Genomic DNA, 22,812 nt, shown 5'->3' with positions numbered 1-22,812 from the left:
GTGTGGACACAGTGGGAGGAGTGCAGTATTTGCATCTGCCCCTCCTCACCCTTGCCACCCACCTGCCCTGCCCAGATTAGCTGCAGAGACACAGATGTTGGAGGGATAGCTCTGTCCCACCTGCTGTGTCTGGCGGGGGGGGGGGGAGGCTTTCCTGGTCATTCTCCTAAGTGGGACCCCCCCCCCCGGCTCTCTTCCCCTGATGCAATCACCAGCCGAAATGTTCTCCTCAACTATTAACATTAAATGCAGAGGAGCCCTGCCCCTCCGGAGCAATTGGCCACCTGATTTCTTTCTTCTACGTCAAGCTGCTGTGAAGGGTGCAGGAGTGGGACCTAGATGTTTCCTCTTGCCTATTATTCATAGACAGGACACAGGTGTCGCTGTGGGTTAAACCACAGAGCCTAGGACTTGCTGATCAGAAGGTCGGCGGTTCGAATCCCCGTGACGGGGTGAGCTCCCGTTGCTCAGTCCCAGCTTAGCAGTTCTTAGCAGTTCGAAAGCACGTCAAAGTGCAAGTAGATAAATAGGTACCACTCCGGCGGGTTTCCGTGTGCTGCTCTGGTTCACCAGAAGCGGCTTAGTCATGCTGGCCACATGACCCGGAAGCTGTACGTCGGCTCCCTCGGCCAATAAAGCGAGATGAGCGCCGCAACCCCAGATTCGGTCACGACTGGACCTAATGGTTAGGGGTCCCTTTACCTTTTTATTATTCATAGAATCCTAAGAGTCATCTGGTCCAACCCCCTGCAATGCAGGGATATGCAGCTGTCCCATACGGGGCTCGAACTCGCGACCTTAGTATCATCAGCACCAGGCTCTAACCAACTGAGCCACCCAGGCGTTATTTGTCTACTCTTCCCCCACCAGCCTCCCTTCCTCTCCCGGAAACACCCCATGTTCTCCGCCTGCTTCAGACGGTGGTGTTCCACAACGCCAGTGACACTGATATCGAGGGCGCTAGTTTTCTGGGAGACGTGGCGGTCGTTTCGTTGGATACCCACACCTGGAAGTTCAAGTTCCTCCAGCCTTGGGGCGCAAGCGGCCTCACGCCTCAAGAGTGGGACCTTCTGCTGAAGATTATCAAAGGCTACTTCCTAGGCTTCGTACAAACCATCAACAAAATGGTCGTGTTTCTCAAAGGCAGCTGTAAGTATCGCCACTGGTTCTGTTCTTCTAGGAGTGCTATGTCTCCTTGGTGGAGAGATAATCTAAATCAGGGATAGGCACAGTTAAGTTGTGGGTTGACATAGCTGACGACCAGCGATTTCTCCAAATAGCTCTTTATTTCGTAAGCTGGAATAGAACTGACTGCAAACAGCTCAGCCGGCCTGCTTTTATAGGCAGCCGGCTGTCAACATTGTAACAACAACAGCCCAGAGTTCCCGCCTAAAATAACTGACGCGGACCTGAGGGAAAACTATCTACAGACCTGAGTGAAAACTATATACAGTATCCCCCTGCTGGCCCAGGGTGAAACTTCACTACATAACAGGCACCCTAAGGCCCGGAGGCCGGATGCGGCCCAATCACCTTCTAAATCCGGCCTGCGGACAGTCCAGGAATCAGCGTGTTTTTACATGAGTAGAATGTGTCTTTTTATGTAAAATGCATCTCTGGGTTATTTGCGAGGCATAGGAATTCATTCATATTTTTTTAAAAAAATTATAGTCCGGCCCACCACATGGTCTGAGGGACAGTGGACCGGCCCATGGCTGAAAAAGGTTGCTGATCCCTGATCTAAATGGCCCTCTACTGGGCTGTGTGTGACAGGAGATTCCTCTGTTATCTGATTTCCCACCCCATATTCTCAGGTATGGTCCTGTTCTCTGTGTGTATAGAGTTGCATTGTGGGTATTTCTAGGTCAGGGACTGGGCAGAGCAGGAATGGTGGAGACCGCCTCCTCAGCCTGACCCTTCCAGAGAAGAAGAAGACAGTTCAGAATCACAACAGGGGTTTGAGGGAGATCACAGCTCAGAGGCAGATGAGGGGAAAAGTGGGAAATAATGGGAGAGGAGGAAGAGGAAGAATCGCCAGGGGGGGAGACAGCTGACGGACACAGTGTCTTTAGAAAGCATTCCAGAACCCGGCGAACCTTGAAAGTAGGAGAGCGAAGAGCTCAAAGGCAGAGGGCACTTCTCAGCACCTATAGCGATGACTCACTCGGGACAACGCCATTGCCCCAAGAGGCTGCATTCCCAAGCCTCTCTCTGTGAATATTGAATAAAAAGCAGCTGGTAGGGCCTTTTCCTGCCTTATCCGTTCCTGTCAACCTGCCATAGGGGTTGGTTGCTCTGCCGCCTGACAGTGTATCATGGGCTTCTGGTCTGTTGCAGGATTTGGAACCCGGTGCCCTCAAGACGCTTTGGACTACAACTCCCATCAGCCTGAGGGAACACAGATTTGTTTAATTTTTTTTTAAACCCATCCAAGTTGGTGGTCATCACTCCATTTTGTGGGAGCCAACTCCATAATTTAATAATGCACTATGTGGAATTTATGGGAATTTGGGGGGGGGGGGTAGAGAGGGCAAGGGGCTTGCAGGGTGACCCCAACCCCTGCAAATGTGGGGGTTAAATTCATGGGAGTTGGGAGTGCAGTAACATTGGGAGAGCTGAGAGCTCCCACCAACCCTGCCTTAGAGGCTCAACCATTTCTGTACATCTTTAGCAGAAGCTCCCACCCGACCTAGTATACCCGTCTTTTGGGAGCAGGGAATAATTTGCGGTGGGAAGCCTCCAGATCCTAAGCTGGAAGATCTTTCAGCTGATGTAACATATCAGAATAAGAAGCAAGGTTTTGTTCATTTTACTTCAAAATATTTATATACCACTGGGCGGGGGGGAAACCCTCGTACAATAAAATAACATAAAAAATAAAAGCTGCAGAGAAAGGTCCTGTCTCTTTACCTTCTAAGGACTCCCCTCCCATTTCTTTTATACCCCCAATAACTCATTTCAACACCCAGATCCTTTCGTTGTGCAGTCCTTGATCTTTTGTGAGTCCACGTCCAACGGCACAACGAGGGGCTTCTACAACGCTGCCTTAGAAGGGGAATCCATTGTCACCTTCAGTGCAGACAACGGCAGCTGGGTTGCTCTGCAGGAGAATGCGATGGCTGACTATGTTCAACAGATCCTGAACGGTGACAAGGGCACAGTTGCAACTCTACAGATCCTTCTGCTGGGCCAGTGCATCAGAGCTCACAACACCTTCCTTGAGACCGGAAAGGAGGCTGTGCAGAGGCAGGGTGAGATTGGAAACTAGCAATTTATTTACTTCCTTTTTCTTTTTACTCCAAGCAACAAAGGGCAGCACACGTTCTCCCCCCAGAGATAAATGAGGAAAAACTCACAGGCACTACTCTTCCCAATTGCACAGACTGGAAGCTTCCCACTTTCAAGGGGCTCTGTGGTTTTGAGCAAGAACTCCTGCAATTGGTCCTGCTGCTCATGCATATTTGATCTGAGTTAAACTTTGGCCCTTAGATCATGTCACAGCAGAAGGATGTGTCAGAAGTGGGATTTGAATCCACGCCCCCATTCAGAGACCAGAACACCCAAGAGGTGGGAAGGAATCAACCTTGAGTCTGGTGCCTTAGACCACTTGGCCATCCTGACGGGCAAGGACACCAGTGGCGCTGTGGTCTAAACCCTCTTGGACTTGCCGATTGGAAGGTCGGGGGTTCGAATCCCCGCAATGGAGTGAGCTCCTGTTGCTCTGTCCCAGCTCCTGCCAACCTAGCAGTTCGAAAGCACACCAGTGCAAGTAGATAAATAGGTACCGCCGCAGCGGGAATGTAAACAGTGTTTCTATGCGCTCTGGCTTCTGTCACGGTAACCCATTGTGCCAGAAGCGGTTTAGTCTTGCTGGCCACGTGACCCGGAAAGCTATCTGTGGACAAACACCGGAAAGCGAGATGCGCGCCACAACGCCACAGTCGTCTTTGACTGGACTTAACCGTCCAGGGGTCCTTGACCTCACCTTTTACCTTTACAGCAGAAGCTAGAGCAGGGCTACTTCAGTTACCTTGATGAGGTCCTAAAACAAGTGTGGGGAAACCTGTGGCGCTCCTGACATTCCTGAACTACATCTCGCACCGCCACTTGCCATTGTTATGCTAGCTGGGGTTGATGGGAATTGTAGTTCAGGAAAATAGGCCCCAAGGTTCCCCACTCCTCTTCTGAAGCCCGTAAGCTAATAGTTGGAACTAGTTCTTTGAAAGAACAATCCCTTCACCATTTGCTATGCTCTGCCTCTACAGTCCAAGGCAGTAATGCTGTGACTCTTGAATCCCAGTTGCTGCAAGCCACAGACCAGGCAGGTGGAAAGCACTATTGTGCTCAAATCCTGCTTTCGGGTTACCCCACAGGCATCTGGTTGGCCACTGAGAACAGGATACAGGGCTAATCCTGCGGGCTGTTCTTGTTTGGAGAAACAGGAAGAGAGACTGCCACCTTACCTGTTCTTGACCACACACACATACAGTGGTGCCCCGCAAGACGAATGCCTCGCAAGACGAAAAACCAGCAAGACGAAAGGGTTTTCCGTTTTTTGAGGCACTTTGCAAGACGAATTTCCCTATGGGCTTGCTTCGCAAGAAGAAAGCCCATAGGGAAATCTCCGGGGACCTCTTTTAAATGCTGGCGGTGGGGAGCAATGCCTTCCCCCCCCTCCGGCCTTCAGAAGAGGTCCAGGAAGGCCGGCGGGGGCCGAAAGGCTTTGCTCCCCACCGCCAGCATTTTAAAAGCAGTCCGGGATAGCAGGGAAGCGCTTCCCGCTATCCCGGATGGCTTTTGAAGGCAGGCGGGGGGAGCAAAGACTTTTGCTCCCCCGCCGGCCTTCAGAAGAGGTCCAGGACCGCTTCTGAAGGCGGGCGGGGGGTGAAAGTCTTTGCTCCCCCCTGCCTGCCTTCCCGGGAGAGCGGAGAAACGCAGCGTGTTTCTCCTCTGTCCCGGACTGCTTTTGAAGGGGGGGAGCAAAGACTTTCCGCTCTCCCGGGAAGGCAGGCACAGGGGAGCAAAGACTTTTGCCCCCCGCCCGCCTTCAGAAGAGGTCCTGGACAAAGGTCTTTGTCCCCCCTGCCTGCCTTCCCGGGGGCTTTTAAGAGCGGACGGCTTTTGAAGGCAGGCGGAGGGGAGCAAAGACTTTCGCCCCCCGCCAGCCTTCAGAAGAGGTCCAGGACCTCTTCTGAAGGCGGGCGGGGGGCAAAAGTCTTTGTCCCCCCTGCCTGCCTTCCCGGGGGCTTTTAAATCGCCCCGGGACAGCGGAGAAGTCCTCCGCTGTCCCGGGGCGATTTTTAAATGCTGGCGGGCGGCAGCGAAGCCTTCGCTGCCGCCCGCCAGCATTTTAAAATGCTGTCCCGGGGTTTTTTAAAATGCTGGGGGTGGGAAGAAAAGCCCTTGTCCCCCCCCCTCAGCCTTCAGAAGAGGTCGGGGGACAGACTGTCCCGGACCTGGTCTGAAGGCGGTTTCCATAGGAACGCATTAATTGATTTTTAATGCATTCCTATGGGAAACCGTGCTTCGCAAGACGAAAAACTCGCAAGACGAAAAAACTTGCGGAACGAATTAATTTCGTCTTGCAAGGCACCACTGTACATTTGGTTTAACAGGTATTAAATGTGTTGCACATCCTGCCTCAAATGACCCCAAATGTAACGACACATAAAAAGCATAACCTCCTACACAGCTGAGTCTACTTGCAACTCTTCTGTACACAAGACAGGGAGGTAACTGCATACAGCAATCTCAAATGGGTGCCGCATATTGGCGATTCATTCCCCATGTCTGCAGTCATTGGATTGTTGTCTTTCCCATGACGGTGTATGTTTTCATTCCACAGTGTGGGAAGTGACGGAGACAGGATGTTTGTGTTACTGTGTTCCGTGAAGTGGGACTATTGTCCTTTGTTCTTTTTCTCTTTGCTGTCTGATGCTAGAGAGAGAGGGAGCCACGTTGCAGTGCTCCGTGTGTGTTTATATGTAAATAAAGTAGATTAGCCAAAATGCTGAGTCGCTGAGGTCTGTTACGCAAGCTGCGAAGACTAGGAGGATCCCTGAGTGTGCTGATGTCTCCAAGGCATCAGTCGCTGTGATGTTCGGGGAGAAGAAAGTTTTTGAAGCTCCCGAACGATCGACCAGGAGGGAGAGAACATGCCAGTTGGGCATGTGTCTCTACCAGGGTCTTACTTGAGAGTAGGACAACTCCTGACACCGCACACCCAGTGCTTGTGCAAATCATCTCAGAGTCTGGGAGGCTCGGGCCAGAGCATGGCGTGATATGGCTTTGTAAGCTTATGTAACTCATGTTCTGAACTGTTCTGCTCTCTCAGTGTTGCCAGACTATGAGGTCTTCACCCACAAAACCCCGCCAGCCCCCGACTCTTTGCTGCTGGTTTGCCGAGTCATCGGATTCTACCCACAACCCATCAACGTCTCCTGGCTGCAGGATGAGAAAGAGCTGCCCAGCTCAGACTTCAACTCCACCGAGATACTGCCTAACCACGACCTGACTTACCAGATCAGGAGTACTCTGGTTATTAAGTCAGCGGATGAGCACAGTTACGCTTGCAGGGTGCAGCACATCAGCCTGGGGGTGAAAATCATCCCTTGGGGTAGGTACTTTGGGTACAGAAAAATATTGCACGTCTCTATTAGGAAGAAGGTGGCACGCATTAGCTACTGCTTTATCTTTGAATTCCAAGGGATGGCAGCGATAATTCCCACACCCCACTGTTGTAAACAAAAATTGCCCTTTTCCCTTATGGTTATCCAAGAGCCCATATAGAGTCCTTACATAGGTTCCCTATTGGTAGGAGAGAATAACAGAGGCCAACCAGAGAATATTGAGAAGCAAAACAGCTAGTAAGCCTGATCTTTATTAAAGCTGTTGCAACAGGGTGCTCCCCTCACACGCAGGAGAAAGGAGGAACCCAGAAAAATGGCATGCAAGGCCTTATAAAGACTTTTGAAACTGCCACCCTGCAGATCAAGATCACCCCCAGAAACATCATACATACATCACAGAAGGAGTGTAACCTAAGACCACCCCTCAGATACATCATACCTACATCACAAAAAAGCTGGTCTAAAACAGAAATTTTGAATGTTGTTTTTCTCCTGTCGTTTATCTCCTGTCTGGCAGGTTACTTGATTGGATTTCCTGGAGAGCCTGGCTAGTCTTTTGTAATGATAAATACTTAGTTCCTGGGCCAGGTCACAGGCTCACACCCCATTCATATCTTAAATGTGCCCTTAAGACAGGATTTGGGAGGAAAGAGACAATGGGAGGTTTCCCACTTTGACCTTGCAGAGAAAACATTTACTCAGTTTAGGAATCAAAATGGTTCCAGGTCGGTCTTCCTGTGCTGATCTATGTATGTGCTTGGTTGGTACACTTATGAACATTACCATATATCTAAGACCATCAAATTCCTATCACAATATCCCCTTACTGGTCTTTATTCTGCTAAAATTATTTCTGGGGTTAGCTGGAACTTCACCACAAATGAGAAGTTATTTTGAAAGAAAAAGAAAAGTTCCTATCTTGCTTACTGAGCCAACTTGTTTACTGAGCCAGCCTGCAAAGATTACAGTATCTCGAGCCTTTCAGTGGGCAGACAATTGCAGAAACCTCGCCTTTTTTGTTGACTCTTGAACCTCGCCGGGACGATTATGAAATACGAAGCGCTATTTCTGCAGTTTGGTTACATAACATGATTGGTTACTGCATGCACTTCATAGATATTTTCAGCTCTCCCCAGCAGCAACTTTAACCAATCAAAGTGAAGGTTTCACCACAGTTGGGATTTGTAGTTGGAGAGAGGATTAGTACATTTTTGTTGTTGTTTAGTTGTGTCCAACTCTTCGTGACCCCATGGAGCAGAGCACGCCAGGCACTCTTGTCTTCCACTGCCTCCCGCAGTTTGGTCAGACTCATGTTTGTAGCTTCGAGAACACTGTCCAGCCATCTCGTCCTCTGTCATCCCCTTCTCCTTGTGCCCTCCATCTTTCCCAACATCAGGGTCTTTTCCAGGGAGTCTTCTCTTCTCATGAGGTGGCCAAAGTATTGGAGCCTCAGCTTCAGGATCTGTCCTTCCAGTGAGCACTCAGGGCTGAGTTCCTTCAGAATGGAGAGGTTTGATCTTCTTGCAGTCCAGGGGACTCTCAAGAGTCTCCTCCAGCACCATAATTCAAAAGCATCCATTCTTCGGCGATCAGCCTTCTTTATGGTCCAGCTCTCACTTCCATACATCACTCCTGGGAAAACCATGACTATAACTATACATATCATTTATTTACATATTTTAGTTCATGCAATGCATGCACTGCTTGATTGTAAACAAACAAAGAAACAAACAAACAAACCCCACCTCTCAAAGTGGTATGCAAAAAACCGAAAACAATTATTACTGTTGTTACTATTATAATTTACTTACATCTCACCTTTTCCCCAAACCAGGATGCAAGGCAGCTTACTTACACAAATTAAAACAGGACAAATAAAATGCAGAAAGCTAAAAACATAGAAAAGGTCATCATTAAAGGTTAATTAAATTCTAAAATATTTACAGCAATGTGAAAAACAGATCTATTAAAACACAAACAATAAAAAGAGTGCAGCACTATTAAAAGTTCTTTCCTTAAATATCTGTTAAATTACAAAGGCCTGTTGGAACAGAAAATCATTTTCCAAATCATTTTTATTAATTTTCCAAATTATTACAAATCCAACCAAATTACTTAAATTTAATACAGTTTCTTGAAATCAGGTTTCTCGCTCCAGTTGCAAACATATGTCGATCGTTTCCTCCAATAGCTGCATCATTTATTTAGTGTCCAGTTGTCATCTTTCACTCTCAGTTACATCATCATTACAGCTGAATTCTTGTCCCTCTTTACAAACAGCGCCTCTGTTACATCTTATAACATCCATTTTATGTGTGTAGTCCTTCATGTACAATGGTGTTTCAGACCTGGCGGGCTGGTGTGGAGGACTCCCTGGTCCTGAATGGGGTCACTGTGCCCCTGAAGGACCAGGTGCTCAGCCTGGGAGTCATTCTGGACTCACAGCTGTCCATGGAGGCACAGGTCAATTCTGTGTCCAGGGCAGCTCCATCTGGTACGCAGGCTGAGACCCTACCTGCCCGCAGACTGTCTTGCCAGAGTGGTGCATGCTCTAGTTATCTCCCGCTTGGACTACTGCAATGCGCTCTACGTGGGGCTACCTTTGAAGGTGACTCGGAAACTGCAATTAATCCAGAACGCGGCAGCTAGACTGGTGACTGGGAGTGGCTGCCGAGACCATATAACACCGGTCCTGAAAGTACGTTTCTGAGCACAATTCACAGTGTTGGTGCTGACCTTTAAAGCCCTAAACTGCCTCGGCCCAGTATACCTGGAGGAGCGTCTCTACCCCCATCATCCAGCCTGGACTCTGAGGTTTTTAATATTCGGTTGGAAGCTGCCCAGAGTGGCTGGGGAAACCCAGCCAGATGGGCGGGGTATAAATAATAAATTATTATTATTATTATAACTCTCTTCCATTGTTCAGTTCATTGTTCAGTTCATATCTGGATGGTACAAGGTCATTTCCATTCCTTCCGCTGTTCACCAACTAGAGTATGCGCTGCAGCCATAAATAACTCACAGAATACATGCCCAGTCTCCAACATTAAAAGTTCTTCCTCTGCACACAGTTAAGAACAAAATCTTTTCTCAAATTTGGCTTCTTGCCAGATCTATTTGGCAGCTGTTCGTTCTTGTTTTTTTATTCACCTTTTCCAAGCAGTACAAACACCAAACTAAAAAGACATGTACACCAAAAAACCATAATAACAATAATAACACAAATCGACAATACAAAGTTCAAAAACCGGAACACCTACTTCCGGTTTTGCAGCATTCAGGTTCCAAGTTGTTCGTAAACTAAGCTGTTCGAAAACCAAGGTACCACTGTACCTTCAAAGAAGCAAGCCCCGTCCTTTTGGCAGCTGATTGATTGCAGCCCATTGGCATATGTTGGTTCAGGAGCATCTCTTGACTGACACCAACATTCCAGATTCCAGCACAGATCATGCTGGAGACATAGGCTCATCCATGGCGGGGGGACACTCCCAGGTCGCACCCGTTCTGCCTTTCAAGTTGACAGACACAGGCTTGAGCGGCACAGTGGGATGCAGTGAACTCCCCAGACCCCACTGAGGAACATTGCCAGGATGTGCCCTCATAAATCCGGGTTTCCCCCTGCCTGAACCTCCTCGCTGCCCGCGGAGGGCAACCGCCATTGACTTGTGATGCAAGCTGGAGACCTGGAACAAGAAAGTCTTCACCTGCTGGTGGAAGGGATAGCAAAGAGGCGGTGTTATGTACTGAAGTTCTCACCCTGGGCCAGCAGGGGAATACTGTAGATAGTTTTCACTCAGGTCCACATATGCATACGCTGCCACAGAGTAGGTATTCAACACTAGACTGTGTTCAGTTAGACTCAGCTTGGTTGTAGGGTGGAGACATCGGAGTGACTTGTTGTGGGTCTCCTCTCTCTCTAATCCTGTCGCCTTTTCTTTTCTTGTCTACTGTATTCCCCAGACGGCAAAGGAAACAAGGCTGCGCTAAGTATAGGGATTGCCGTTGCTTTAATAGCTGTAGTCGCAATTGTGGCAGGTGTAGTAATTTGCCGGCAGAGGAGACGTAGGTAAGTTTTCCTCTATCCCCTTTTCAAATGTTTGCGATTTACAAAGAGCAGGATGGAAGTGGGGGCCATCGCTAGCTCTGTGGCTTTCGGGGGAGATTCCCAGAGTTTCCTTTGCTTTTTGCCTATTGCATTTATTTATTTATTTCATTTGTTACCCGCACCTTTTCCTCCAAGGAGCCGAAGGTGGCATACATGGTTCTTCCATAGCTGTCAACTTTTCCCTTTGCTTGCGAGGAATCCTATTTGGAATAAGGAAATTTCCCTTAAAAAGGGGAAAACGTTGACAGCTATGGGTTCTTCCCCCTCCTCTCCCCACAACAACCCTGTGAGGTAGGTTAGGCTGAGAGGCAGCGGCTGTGTCCAAGAGTCAACCAGCAGCGAGATTGATGACTGAGTGGGGATTTGAACCCGGCTCTCCAAATTCTTTACTCACACTCTAACCACTGTAAACACACTGGCTCTTTACTTTGGATCCAAAACTAGTGCTGGTATTGGTGTTTGCAGGGAAAGAATGACACACACGCACGCACACACCGCCAAGATGTAGCTCAGCCAGATGCACAGATGAAAGAGCAGCCAAACTCAGAGAGCCATCTGAAAGTTCCACCGTTGTTTGTTTGTTTGAATTTATATACCGCCCTAGACCTGGAGGTCTCAGGGCAGTTCACAGAAAAGATCACAATATATAAAATCAAAATAAGAACAATAACCCAATGACACCCCCCAAAAAAGAGCCACGTTTTAAAAGGGTATAGGATATACATCAGGTCAACCAAAGACCTGGTTAAAAAGGAACATTTTTGCCCGGTGCCTAAAGGTGTGTAGTGAAGGCACCAGGCGAACTTCTCTGGGGAGAGCATTCCACAGACGGGGAGCCACTGCAGAGAAGGCCCTGTTCTTGTGTTGCCACCTTCTGGAGCTCTCAAGGAGGGGGCACACAAACAAGGGCCTCAGAAGATGATCTCAGGGTCCGGGTAGGTTCATATGGAAAGAGGTGATCCTTGAGGTATTGCAGTCCTGAGCCATTTAAGGCTTTATAAGTCAAAAGCAGCACTTTGAATTGGGCCTGGAAACTAATTGGTAGCCAGTGCAGTTGGACCGGGATCGGTGTAATATGCTCAAACCATCTTGCTCCGGTGAGCAACCTGGCCGCTGAATTCTGCACTTCTGCTGAAGTTTCCGAACTGTCTTCAGAGGCAGCCCTACATATAACGCATTGCAGTTACTATTAGCAGCTGGGCAGTCCGTCAGTAAATAGCTATCTAGCCTCTGGCCGCTCCAACAAAGCCATCACTACGAAATGCCCAGGACACAGTTAGGATGAGGGAGCAGAAATATGAGGACAGAAATCTGGCCTGATTATCAGTAGGTCACAGAGCAAGTAAATTCACACCACATTCCAATGTGGTTGCAAATCACTGGGCCTTTGCCCATATAACAAATTGCAAGCACTCAGTTTCAATGGTGAAACATCAACCACTAAGGTTGTTGAGCTCTGACTCTAGGGTTCCTGCAAGCAGGATGTTGAGTGTGTCTCTTTGTGTTTGTGGGGGTGGGTACTGGTTAGTGTCAGATGTCTGTACCATGCATTAAAATCTCACTGCTTCCTCCAAATTATCCTGGGAAGTCTAGTTAGTTCAGGGTGCAGGGAATTATAGCTCTCTGATGGTAAACTATAGTTCCCATGATTTTTTTGCCTGTGCGATGGGAAGAGCCATGCCTCCTAAAGTGTTAGGAGAACTGGGTTCGAATCCCTGCTCAGCCATGAAGTTTTTGGGTGACCTTGGGCCAGTTGCCATCTCTCAGCCTAACCTACTTCACAGGGCTTTTGTGTGGTTAAAACAGGAGGCAAATCATAATAATAAATTTTTATTTATACCCCGCCCTTCCCGGTTCAAAAACTGGGCTCAGGGCGGCTAACAACAAATTTAAAACACTTAATTATAAAAGCAGCATAAAATACAGTATAAAAACATGAATAACAATAAAATTCAAAATTCAGAAATCAATTTAGGGCAAATAAGCATTAGATAATCCCCAGGGATAGCTGGCTGAATTCCTGCTTGGGCCAGCGAGGAGGCCAGGGGAGAATTAGCTGTGGGGTCTCAGAGCGGGTAATCTTCATAAAAGGGGAGGGGGAGGGAAGATAAGGGAAATAATAGATCAGGCTGAATTAAAATTAAAGGTCAGGTGGAATAGCTCTGTCTTACAGGCCCGACGGAAAGAGGTTAAATCCTGAATGGCCCTAGTCTCATGGGACAGAGCATTCCACCAGGTCGGGGCCATCACTGAAGAGGCCCTGGACCTGGTGGAGGATAGTCTGACTTCCTTGGGGAACTATGGTTATTCATGGACCTTATGGTCCTCTGCGGGGCATACCAGGAGAGACGGTCCTGTAAAAAAGAACCATGGATGCTGCCTTGAGCACCTTGAAGGAAAGGCAGGATAAAAATGTAGTGTGCCAATGAACAGGCCCAGATTTCTCCTCAGGATGAGCGACTCTCCCCACAGAGTCTGAACACCACAGTCATGGTCTTTTCCTAAAAGGACATTATACCAATTTTAATTGGTTTCAGTAGGCAGGGGCAAAATTGGGTGGCAAACGCTAATCTTTACAGCACAGGGTGGCTAAATTCTAGATTACAACTTGCAGAGATTATTTCGAAGATTTCTGTGCTTAGACCAGCTGAAGCTCATGCAGTTTGAGCCGTAAATTCATTCATCACAAACTTGGGGGTCACGCCCCTTTCATCCATGTACATTTCTGATTGGCTTTGTTTTGAGAAGTGAATCAGAAAAGGGAGTTGGAGCCACTGCCGAAATCAAGGTTTGCTTGTGAATACCAGAGCGGGGAGGGGGTGGTGTTGCCTTCACACGCAATTTGTGGTTTTCCCCGAAGCAGCTGGTAGCCATTGTGAGGAAAGGGGACGCTGGCTTTTGGATATACTACTACTACTACTACCACTAATATTAATAAAATAATAATAATATAATAATAATAATAATATATTTATACCCCGCCCATCTGGGTTTCCCCAGCCACTCTGGGTGGCTTCCAACAGAATATTAAAATACAATAACCTATGGCGCTGTGGGTTAAACCACTGAGCCTAGGACTTGCCGATCAGAAGGTTGGCAGTTGGAATCCCCACGACGGGGTGAGCTCCCGTTGCTCGGTCCCTGCTCCTGCCAACCTAGCAGTTCGAAAGCACGCCAAAGTGCAAGTAGATAAATAGGTACCGCTCCGGCAGGAAGGTAAATGGCGTTTCCGTGCGCTGCTCTGGTTCATCAGAAGCGCTTAGTCATGCTGGCCACATGACTCGGAAGCTGTACACCAGCTCCCTCAGCCAATAAAGTGAGATGAGCGCCACAACCCCTAAGCAGGGCTGCCTTCAGATGTCTTCTAAAAGTCTGGTAGTTGTTTTTCTCTTTGACATCTGATGGGAGGGCGTTCCACAGGGCGGGTGCCACTACCAAGAAGGCCCTCTGCCTGGTTCCCTGTAACTTGGCTTCTCGCAATGAGGGAACCGCCAGAAGGCCCTCGGCACTGGACCTCAGCGTCCAGGCAGAACAATGGGGGTGAAGACGCTCCTTCAGGTATACTGCAGAATTGTCCCCCACTCCACTTGCGTTCTTAAGGCAGCAGTCCACAGTCTGTATCTACCTTGACATTTCTGATGTATTTCCCCTTTAACCGGTTGCAATCCGAAGGGAAAAAAATAAGCCACATTTAAGCTGAAGTGTACTACTATTGTCCATGCACAGATAGCAGCTTCGTGAGCAGGCGTCCTGCGAAGGGGGGGGGGGTGCTGAAGGGGCAGGGAAACAAAACAGGAAATCTGCATTGGCAGACATCCCTGCCCTCTGGTGGGAACAGGAAATGCAACTTGAAAAGCAGGGATGAACTGCATTTCAAACTGTGTTCCATGGAATGCTGAAACAATAGTGTCCTATAAGTTCTCACATGCCACCGAGATGCCTGGTGGGTAGCTCAAAAGCAGCTACTGAACCACAGCTAAACCCCTACTACCGATGCCCCGCTCTGCTCCCTCTGCAGTGTGCAACTACAGCGGCACCTTGGTTCTCAAACTTAATCCGTTCCGGAAGTCCGTTGGAAAACCAAAGTGTTCCAAAACCAAGGCGTGCTTTCCCATAGAAAGTAATGCAAAATGGATTGATCTGTTCCAGACTTTTAAGAACAACCCCTAAAACAGAAATTTAACATGAATTTTACTATCTAACGAGATCATTGATCCATAAAATAAAAGCAATAAACTATGTACCGCATTCACACAATCAATCTGTAGCTGAACTGGATTCCACAGTCACAAAAACAAAACAAAAAAGCCGCAAAAACAAAAGTGCAAAATAAATAGCAAAAATAGACGGACCTCAGCGTAGCACTTAAAACGGAAGCGTGGCACTCAAAATGGAGCACGTTCAGTTTCCAGAAAAAGAAACCGGAACACTTACTTCCGGGTTTTGCGGTGTTTGGGTTCCAAGTTGTTTAAGCACCAAGGCATTTGAGAACCAAGGTACCACTGTACAGAAGAGTTTTCTCTTTTGCACTCTCAGTTCACACTCGGCAATAGGCCAGTTTAGGAAACTCCCTCTCCATGAACAGACTTTATGCTGCAGAACGTTTCCCAGAATCCTCTGCAACACGCAATGGTTCTTTGACGGAGCAGTCAATGTAGAAAGTTATCTTACGGCAGAAAAAACTTAACAGCAACAACAGGAGCAGCAGCATCCTTGGCATACAGAGATCAGCAGAGTGCAAAAGTTGCCTGGCCAGAGCGTTTTATCAGATACACGTGGCCAAAGTCCTATCCATGTGGATAGGGCCTGCCATAATAATAATAATTTATTATTGATACCCCGCCCATCTGGCTGGGTTTCCCCAGCCACTCTGGGCGGCTTCGAAAAGAATATTAAAATACTGTGATATATCAAACATTAAAAGCTTCCCTAAACAGGGCTGCCTTCAGATGTCTTCTAAAAGTTTGGTAGTTATTTTTCTCTTTGACATCTGGTGGGAGGGCGGGTGCCACTACCGAGAAGGCCCTCTGCCTGGTTCCCTGTAACTTGGCTTCTCGTAACGAGGGAACCGGCAGAAGGCCCTCGGAGCTGGACCTCAGTGATGTCAGGATAACAGCTAGTTCTTCTTTCCAAGAAAAAGTCACTTAATTTTCTCTTCTCGTTCCAGGAGCTATGAAGGCATCCGCTCAGCGGAAGGAACATCACCAGTTAGAAGCTGAAGAAAAAAGAAAACCTCGCAGAACAGCACAGATGCTGTCACTATCTCCTTCAGCATAGAAATGCTTCAGCTATAGAGGTGGCAAACTCTGGAGACAGACTTCTTGGAGCCTTGGAGGGATGTTGGCAGTGATTGGACTCAAACTCCCAGCAACTCCAACCAGTACAGAGGGCACCAGGTTGGCAATACCTGGCATAAGGCAGCATCGTATTTTCGGCACAATAAGTCTTGCTGTAACGGCGAAATTATAACATAAGGTTATGTGATCTTCAGTTGATTGCCTCAAAGCAGTATATAAATGCTTTAAAATAAGTTGATGAATTTGTGCTCAGTGTGAGGTGCCAACGTTTTGTTACAGGGCCGGTTTAAGACTTTTTCTTCGCCCAGGAATTTGATGGATTTTGAGTCAACCGAGCAGAGGTGGCATATGAGTATTGCTCTGGGTTGCAGAATCCTGCCTCTCGCCCCGTGGCAGAATATAATGTTTTCTGTATAAGTTTTTAAAACTTAATTGTGAACCACTTAGACTGCCTTATGTCAAGCAGCTAACAAATTAATTAGTAGTAATACTAATACAGTATTTATTTTCTATGAACTAACTAGTCCATGAGAGCTTAAGCTACCATAGATTTTACGGGTAAGAATTTATCTTATTTTGTTGTTTTGCTGTGGCAGATGCACTTTCCAGAGGGCCATTTTGCAATTTTTGCTGTAGCTTATAAGCTTCCGACAAATCTACATTTGACACTGTGAACAATTCAGATGTATTTTTTTAATAATAATTTTTATTACAATTTTTGTTTTACAATTTCAAATAAGCATTTTACTAACTTTGAAATATCCAGCGACTTCCCTTCTTCTCTTTCCATGGTTCGTTTTACATATCACACATCCCTGCGTATATTACTGTCAGGGAACTGCCATCGGAGCCAGAGGCGGAGGGAAGGCTCCAGAGGGATGCCGGAGAGTGTCCCAGTAGGGAGAGAGGCAGCCCATCTGCTGGGGAAGGAAATCAGTGTAGCACCAGTGGAGAAGGGGGGCAGATGGGGGAATCGGCGAGGGGGCTCCAGGACTCCTCGCCGGAGACCAGCGGGGAGAGCACGGGTCCTTCGCTGCCCACACCCACCCTGCGCAGAAGACTTCCGCGCAGGGAGAGTAGGAGGAGACTAGGCATCAAAGAGCTTCTTTGCTGGAAGAAGTTCAAAAAACGCCCACTGACGGATTCTGCCAGCGATTGAGACAGCCACGGATGGGTGGCTGTCCGGACAGAAAGGGTTCACCCAGGTAACCCAGCCAGGTGTGGCGACGACTTACGCACGAGCAACCCCTAGAACCATTACAATTACTATTACTATAACCATTTCAAATCAATTTTCCACTTTTACATCCATGAAAAATTATTTACTCTGTTGAATTTATCTTAATGCTGCCAGCATTTTCAGCTGTACACAGTTATTTTCCATATATTCAATAAATGCTTTCCAATCTTCTTTAAACGTATGCTCTTCTTGCTCTCTTATTCTATATGTTAAATCTGCAAGTTGTACATATTCTATCAACTTAAGTTGCCCTCGCTCACTTTCCATTTTGGCGCTAACAAAACACGGGCCGCAATTGTCGCGTACATGAATAACCTTTCCTGGCACCTGGAAATTTCAGTCTGGTTTATCCCCAGCAAAAAGGACTCTGGATTTTTTTTTTTGGGGGGGGGGGAGAAGTAATTTTGAGAAAATGTAAATAAAATATTTTAAAGACTTGTATTTTCATCATTTTTAAAAAATCTGTTTGAAGTACTATGGTGTTGGATGCCCTAAATGTTTCTAGGCAGTTTAAAAAATATTTTTATTTTAAATTGTACTGTTTTAACATCCGACGTTTGACATGCTGGGATCCTCAAGGAGGAAGGGCAGGGCACAAAATTTAATAAATAGATAAAGCTCATTTTTAAAAAAGTTTTTTTAAAAAAAAGGAGTTGGCATTCTATTCACACCATGCGTTTTAAGTACCATGATACCTTTTTACACTGTCATGGCTTCCCCCAAAGAATTCTGGGAGCTGTAGTCTGTTGAGGGTTTCCTAGCAACAATGAGCACCCTTATTTCCCTCACAGAACTGCAGTAGTCACAGTGATTTAATAATCAATTCCTGAATCGGGAGGAAAGGGAAGGTTGTATTTTTAAAAAAAGTAAAAGTGGAAGGATATTTTTAATAGAAAGAAAGAAAGAAAACCTATCCAGGAGTGAAAGTTATCACCTATCACGGCACATTTTCTTATGCCAAGCTATGATAATTACGACTCAATGATTTGCCAGTCAGAGCAATGTGGTCCCATCTTCTACAATTCTCAGAAGGGTTTAACAGTCAATCCCTCTTCCCATGGAATTATGGGAATTGTAGGTTTATGAGGGGAATGGACACCCCTTAGCAACTCACAACACCCTTAACAAACTACAGTTTCTCAGGATTCTTTGCAGGAAGCCATGGCTGTCTTCAAAGTGGTATGATACCGCTTTAAACATACAGTGCAGATGGCCCCTTTTGTCGCAGAGCAGTCGCCTATGGCGTTTTCTTACGAGCGTGAAGTTTCTGATGAGCGATGAGGGGCGATTTTTGGCTGAAGCTTCTCCCGCAGTCGGGACAGACATACGGTTTCTCTCCCGTGTGGGTTCTAATATGCTGCGTAAGAATTGAGCTCACCCTAAAGCTCCGCTCACAGTCGGGACATTGATACGGTTTTTCTCCAGTGTGGATTCTCTGGTGTTTACTAAGGGTGGAAAGGATAGTAAAGCCTTTCCCACAATCGGGGCACTGGAAGGGCCTCTCTCCTGTGTGAATTCTCTGGTGCACATTGAGATGGGAGCTCCGGTTGAAGCTTTTCCCACATTCCGCGCACAAAAAGGGCTTCTCAGATGTGTGGACTCTCTGATGTTCAATAAGGCTCGAACTCACAGTGAAACGTTTCCCACAGTCAGGGCATTCGTAAGGTTTCTCTCCCGTGTGGCTTCTCTGATGAGTCACAAAGTTTGAGCTCTGACTGAAGCTTTTCCCGCACTCGCCGCAGACGTAAGGTTTCTCCCCGGTGTGAACCCGGTGGTGTTTAATGAGGTCTGCTTTGTAACTGAAACTCTTCTCGCACTCGGGGCATTTGAAGGGCTTTTCTTCCATGTGGATTTTTCTGTGTCTGCTCAGAGTTGAGCTGGCCCCGTACCTTTTCCCACATTCGGGGCACTTGTACGGCTTTTCTCCAGTGTGGATTCTCTGATGAGTGCTGAAGTTCTTGCTGTGAGTGAAACATTTCCCACACTCCAGGCATTTGTACAGTTCACCTGTGGCGTGGGCTTGATGTTCGAAAGGATCTGAGTGGCCCAGGAAGCTTCCCCCAAAATTGGGGCATTGTAATAATTTCTCTCCCATGTGATGCTGCAGGCGAGTTTATTCTCCAGTTGTGTCTCCTGAGTCCCAAAAAATGATAAAGAGTCACTTCTTTGCAGGTTTCTCGATAAGGGGTAAAATTGAAGCTTCAGGCTGAACGATGTATTCAAAGTCAAAATATTTTGAAGCTGACTTTGCTGTATGATGGATGATTAAATTGTGTTCTGACCGGCAATATTCCCTAGTCAGATCTGTCTGTTTACTTAGCTGGAGTTACACTCATTCAAGCCCTTCGCTTTTATTCTTCCGCGCAGGATATGGATGACGTACCAGATGCCAAAAGGAGATAAATAAAAGGTCCATCACGTTCTCCTCTTCATTCTGCCAAGACACAAAGAGTTCAATAATAATAATAATAATAATAGCCACTCTGGGCGGCTTCCAACAAAACACAAAAATAAAATAACCCATTAAACATTAAAAGCTTCCCTAAACAGGGCTGCCTTTAGATGTCTTCTAAAAGTTTGGTAGTCATTTTTCTCTTTGACATCTGATGGGAGGGCGTTCCACAGGGCGGGCGCCACTACCAAGAAGGCCCTCTGCCTGGTTCCCTTGGCTTCTCGCAGCGAGGGAACCGCCAGAAGGCCCTCAGCACTGGACCTCAGTGTCCGGGCAGAACGATGGAGGTGGAGACACTCCTTCAGGTATACTGGACCAAGGCCATTTAGGGCTTTAAAGGTCAGTACCAACACTTTGAATTGTGCTCGGAAACATACTGGGAGCCAGTGTAGGTCTTTCAGGACCGGTGTTATATGGTCTTGGCGGCCGCTCCCAATCACCAGTCTAATTGCCGCTTTCTGGATTAATTGTAGTAAATAAACCAGGCTTCCTCAACCCCGGCCCTCTAGATGTTTTTGAGACTACAATTCCCATCATCCCTGACCACTGGTCCTGCTAGCTAGGGATCATGGGAGTTGTAGGCCAAAAACATCTGGAGGGCCGAAGGTTGAGGAAGCCTGCAATAAACAAACCATTCCCTGCAAAGATAATGGAGGAAACCCATTTCTCAGTCATTTCGATGGGAGAGGAAATCCCTCTTGTGTGTTACCTCCATTAAGGGAGCACATGTGGTGAAGAGGACGGTGGGTATTGTGCATTTAGCTCCACCCCCAAAGGCCTGCGGCCCCTCCCACCCACAGGTATCAGGGCATAACTTCTGATGCAGTGCACCTTCTCTATGACTGGAAGCTCCCTGCGCGATTTAGAACCTCAACCACCCAGATTTCTAAATTGCACCAGGAATTTCCATGCAGAGGTCATGCCCCAACATGGCAAAGGTTGGGAAATCCTCACAAGGTCGGAGACAGGGTGCTAATGCATAGGCCTGCATGTCCTTCCTTTCACATGCCCTTAATACCCATATCCTACAGGCTTCCCCAACCTGGTGCCCTCCATACGTTTTGGACTATAACTCACATCAGGCCCAACCACCACAACCAATGATCATGACTGATCAGAGTTTCCCCAAAGTGGCTGGGGAAACCCAGCCTGATGGGCATGGTATAAAAAACAACCACTATTATTATTATTATTATTATTATTATTATTATTATGATGATGAATTGTCCAAAATATTTGGAGGCCACTGGGTTTGGGGCTGTAGCTAATACATGTTTAATCAGAAATAAGCCCCACTGAGCTCAATGGGTCTGGCTCCTAGACGAGTCTATATAGGATTGCAGCTCAAGCCTATGGATACATGCTAATGAAAATGTATATTCTTCCACTTTACCCCCTGCTTTCAGTTCCCTTCCCTTCTTCCTTGTGCAGAATTTCAAATTACCCAGGCACCACTTCTCTAGAATTTGTAAAACACCATGGTCTTATTGTGGGGTAACCAGTGTCATATAACCAACATGTTTAAATCTACTTAACACATGAAGGGGTTAAGAACATAGAGTAAGCTGTTCTGCCAGGCTCAGCCTAGGTCGCTCCCCCTCACTTTGGGAGGAAGGTAATCAAGCCCTATTGTACTTCAGTCTACCTGGGAAGCTCATCCTGTGCTGGTTGCTCCAGCTCAGAGTGCATGGCTCTCACTGGCCAACCTTGAGTTCCTATACCAATAATGTAGGAACTTTCACCACTAACTTTCAAATCCAAGGAAGTTTTACTGCCTATGCAACTTTTTTGGTAATGCTGTATGGAAAAGCACATTAATCTGGCCTTGGGAAAGTTTGTAAGTAAACCATTTTTAACTTACCAAACGTGTGGTCTTTTTCTATGTTAGGGGAAGAGGGGGACTTTGGAAGGTCTAACAGCATATATTTCCACACTTTGCTGCATTTTTTTTGTGATTTTAAATCTCTACTGGGGTTCTCTCACTAAAGAGTACTTACCCCAAACTTTGATCTTGGCAACCAATAATTCCCTTGAATTATCTATTATAGTGTTTCCCAGACTTTCTCCCCTACGGACCACTTGGATATTGCTGAAGGTCTTGGTGGCGCATTTAAGGATTTTTCTGCCTTTTGCATTACGTGCAATAATATTCTTTTTAACTGTCTTTTAATTGCTGCTTTTATTTCTTGAAGTTTACAAGTTGCTTTGGGGAGGGAGTTCCACAAAAAGCAGGGCATGCATTTTAAACAAAAATAATTTTAATATATATCTGAAAGACTACAGGCTGCCTAACCTTGCCACAGCTTCGTGGAAAAGACTCTGCTCCAAATCTTTGCAAGCGCCCAGTTCTTTACTTCCTGGTTTTACTTCCTTGCTGCTCTAAAACACCTGCTGTCCTTTGGGAAAATGCAGTTCCTATCTATCTATCTATCTATCTATCTATCTATCTATCATCTATCTATCTATCTATCTATCTATCATCATCTATCTATCTATATCTATCTATCATCTATCTATCTATCTATCTATCTATCTATCTATCATCTATCATCTATCATCTATCTATATCTATCATCTATCTATCTATCTATCTATCATCTATCTATCATCTATCTATCTAATCTACAGTGCTACCTCGGGTTAAGTACTTAATTTGTTCCGGAGGTCCGTTCTTAACCTGAAACTGTTCTTAACCTGAAGCACCACTTTAGCTAACGGGGCCTCCTGCTGCGCCGCCAGAGCACAATTTCTGTTCTCACCCTAAAGCAAAGTTCTTAACCTGAAGCACTATTTCTGGGTTAGCGGAGTCTGTAACCTGAAGCGTATGTAACCTGAGGTACCACTGTATCTATATTCTCTGCAGGCTGAGAACTGCAGGTAGGGCGTGACAGCCGTGGGAGATGGCCATTTGCCCCTTACCTTATTTTTCCAACTCCAATCCCAAAGACAAACAGCAGAAGCAGCAGCGCATTTTGTCTCCTGGGAAAGAATCCTCACCTTGGCTAGTCTCGCAAGGACCTCCGCCTCTCCAGTGCCTGGGAAACCGGAAACTTGCAAGGAAGAAGATGAGCAAATTCCTTGATCCGGAA

At 46.8% G+C, this 22,812-nt stretch overlaps 2 protein-coding genes across 4 annotated transcripts in view; one reads left to right on the top strand and one right to left on the bottom strand.

Moving 5' to 3' along the window:
• LOC310837755 (antigen-presenting glycoprotein CD1d-like) overlaps positions 1 to 16,792 on the top strand; it is a 27,394-nt gene extending 10,602 nt beyond the window's left edge. The window contains exons 2-6 of one of the 2 annotated variants that reach the window (XM_083724816.1): positions 871 to 1,149; positions 2,970 to 3,251; positions 6,335 to 6,616; positions 10,590 to 10,695; positions 15,902 to 16,792. In XM_083724816.1, the coding sequence (XP_083580942.1) occupies positions 871 to 1,149; positions 2,970 to 3,251; positions 6,335 to 6,616; positions 10,590 to 10,695; positions 15,902 to 15,953 (1,001 nt within the window). In that variant the 3' untranslated portion in view covers positions 15,954 to 16,792. The remainder of the gene's footprint in view (positions 1 to 870; positions 1,150 to 2,969; positions 3,252 to 6,334; positions 6,617 to 10,589; positions 10,696 to 15,901) is intronic. The other variant, XM_083724817.1, reaches the window with a different exon arrangement.
• On the bottom strand, positions 16,705 to 22,812 carry LOC310837932 (uncharacterized protein). 2 transcript variants are annotated; one of them, XR_014560645.1, is made up of 3 exons: positions 22,643 to 22,791; positions 17,305 to 19,705; positions 16,705 to 16,858 (listed from the first exon to the last, which is right to left on the bottom strand). XR_014560645.1 is itself a non-coding variant. In XM_083725177.1 (2 exons), exon 2 carries the CDS (start codon positions 19,364 to 19,366, stop codon positions 18,509 to 18,511), a length of 858 nt encoding a protein of 285 aa, XP_083581303.1. In that variant the 5' UTR covers positions 19,367 to 19,705; positions 22,721 to 22,812; the 3' UTR covers positions 17,660 to 18,508. The 2 variants fall into 2 exon arrangements, 1 of the variants encoding a protein (XP_083581303.1); XM_083725177.1 differs by lacking the exon at positions 16,705 to 16,858 and having other exon boundaries at positions 17,660 to 19,705; positions 22,721 to 22,812.

Source organism: Podarcis gaigeae (assembly GCF_964106915.1).
Source record: "Podarcis gaigeae genome assembly, chromosome: 2".
In the NCBI taxonomy this organism is placed as follows: domain Eukaryota; kingdom Metazoa; phylum Chordata; class Lepidosauria; order Squamata; family Lacertidae; genus Podarcis; species Podarcis gaigeae.
Note: the sequence above shows the minus strand (reverse complement) of the source record. Positions and strands in the feature narration are given on the sequence as shown.

Bases quoted from the DNA above. Each gene is read 5' to 3' on its own strand.
- LOC310837932 (XM_083725177.1), bottom strand. From the start codon at position 19,366: ATGGGAGAGAAATTATTACAATGCCCCAATTTTGGGGGAAGCTTCCTG.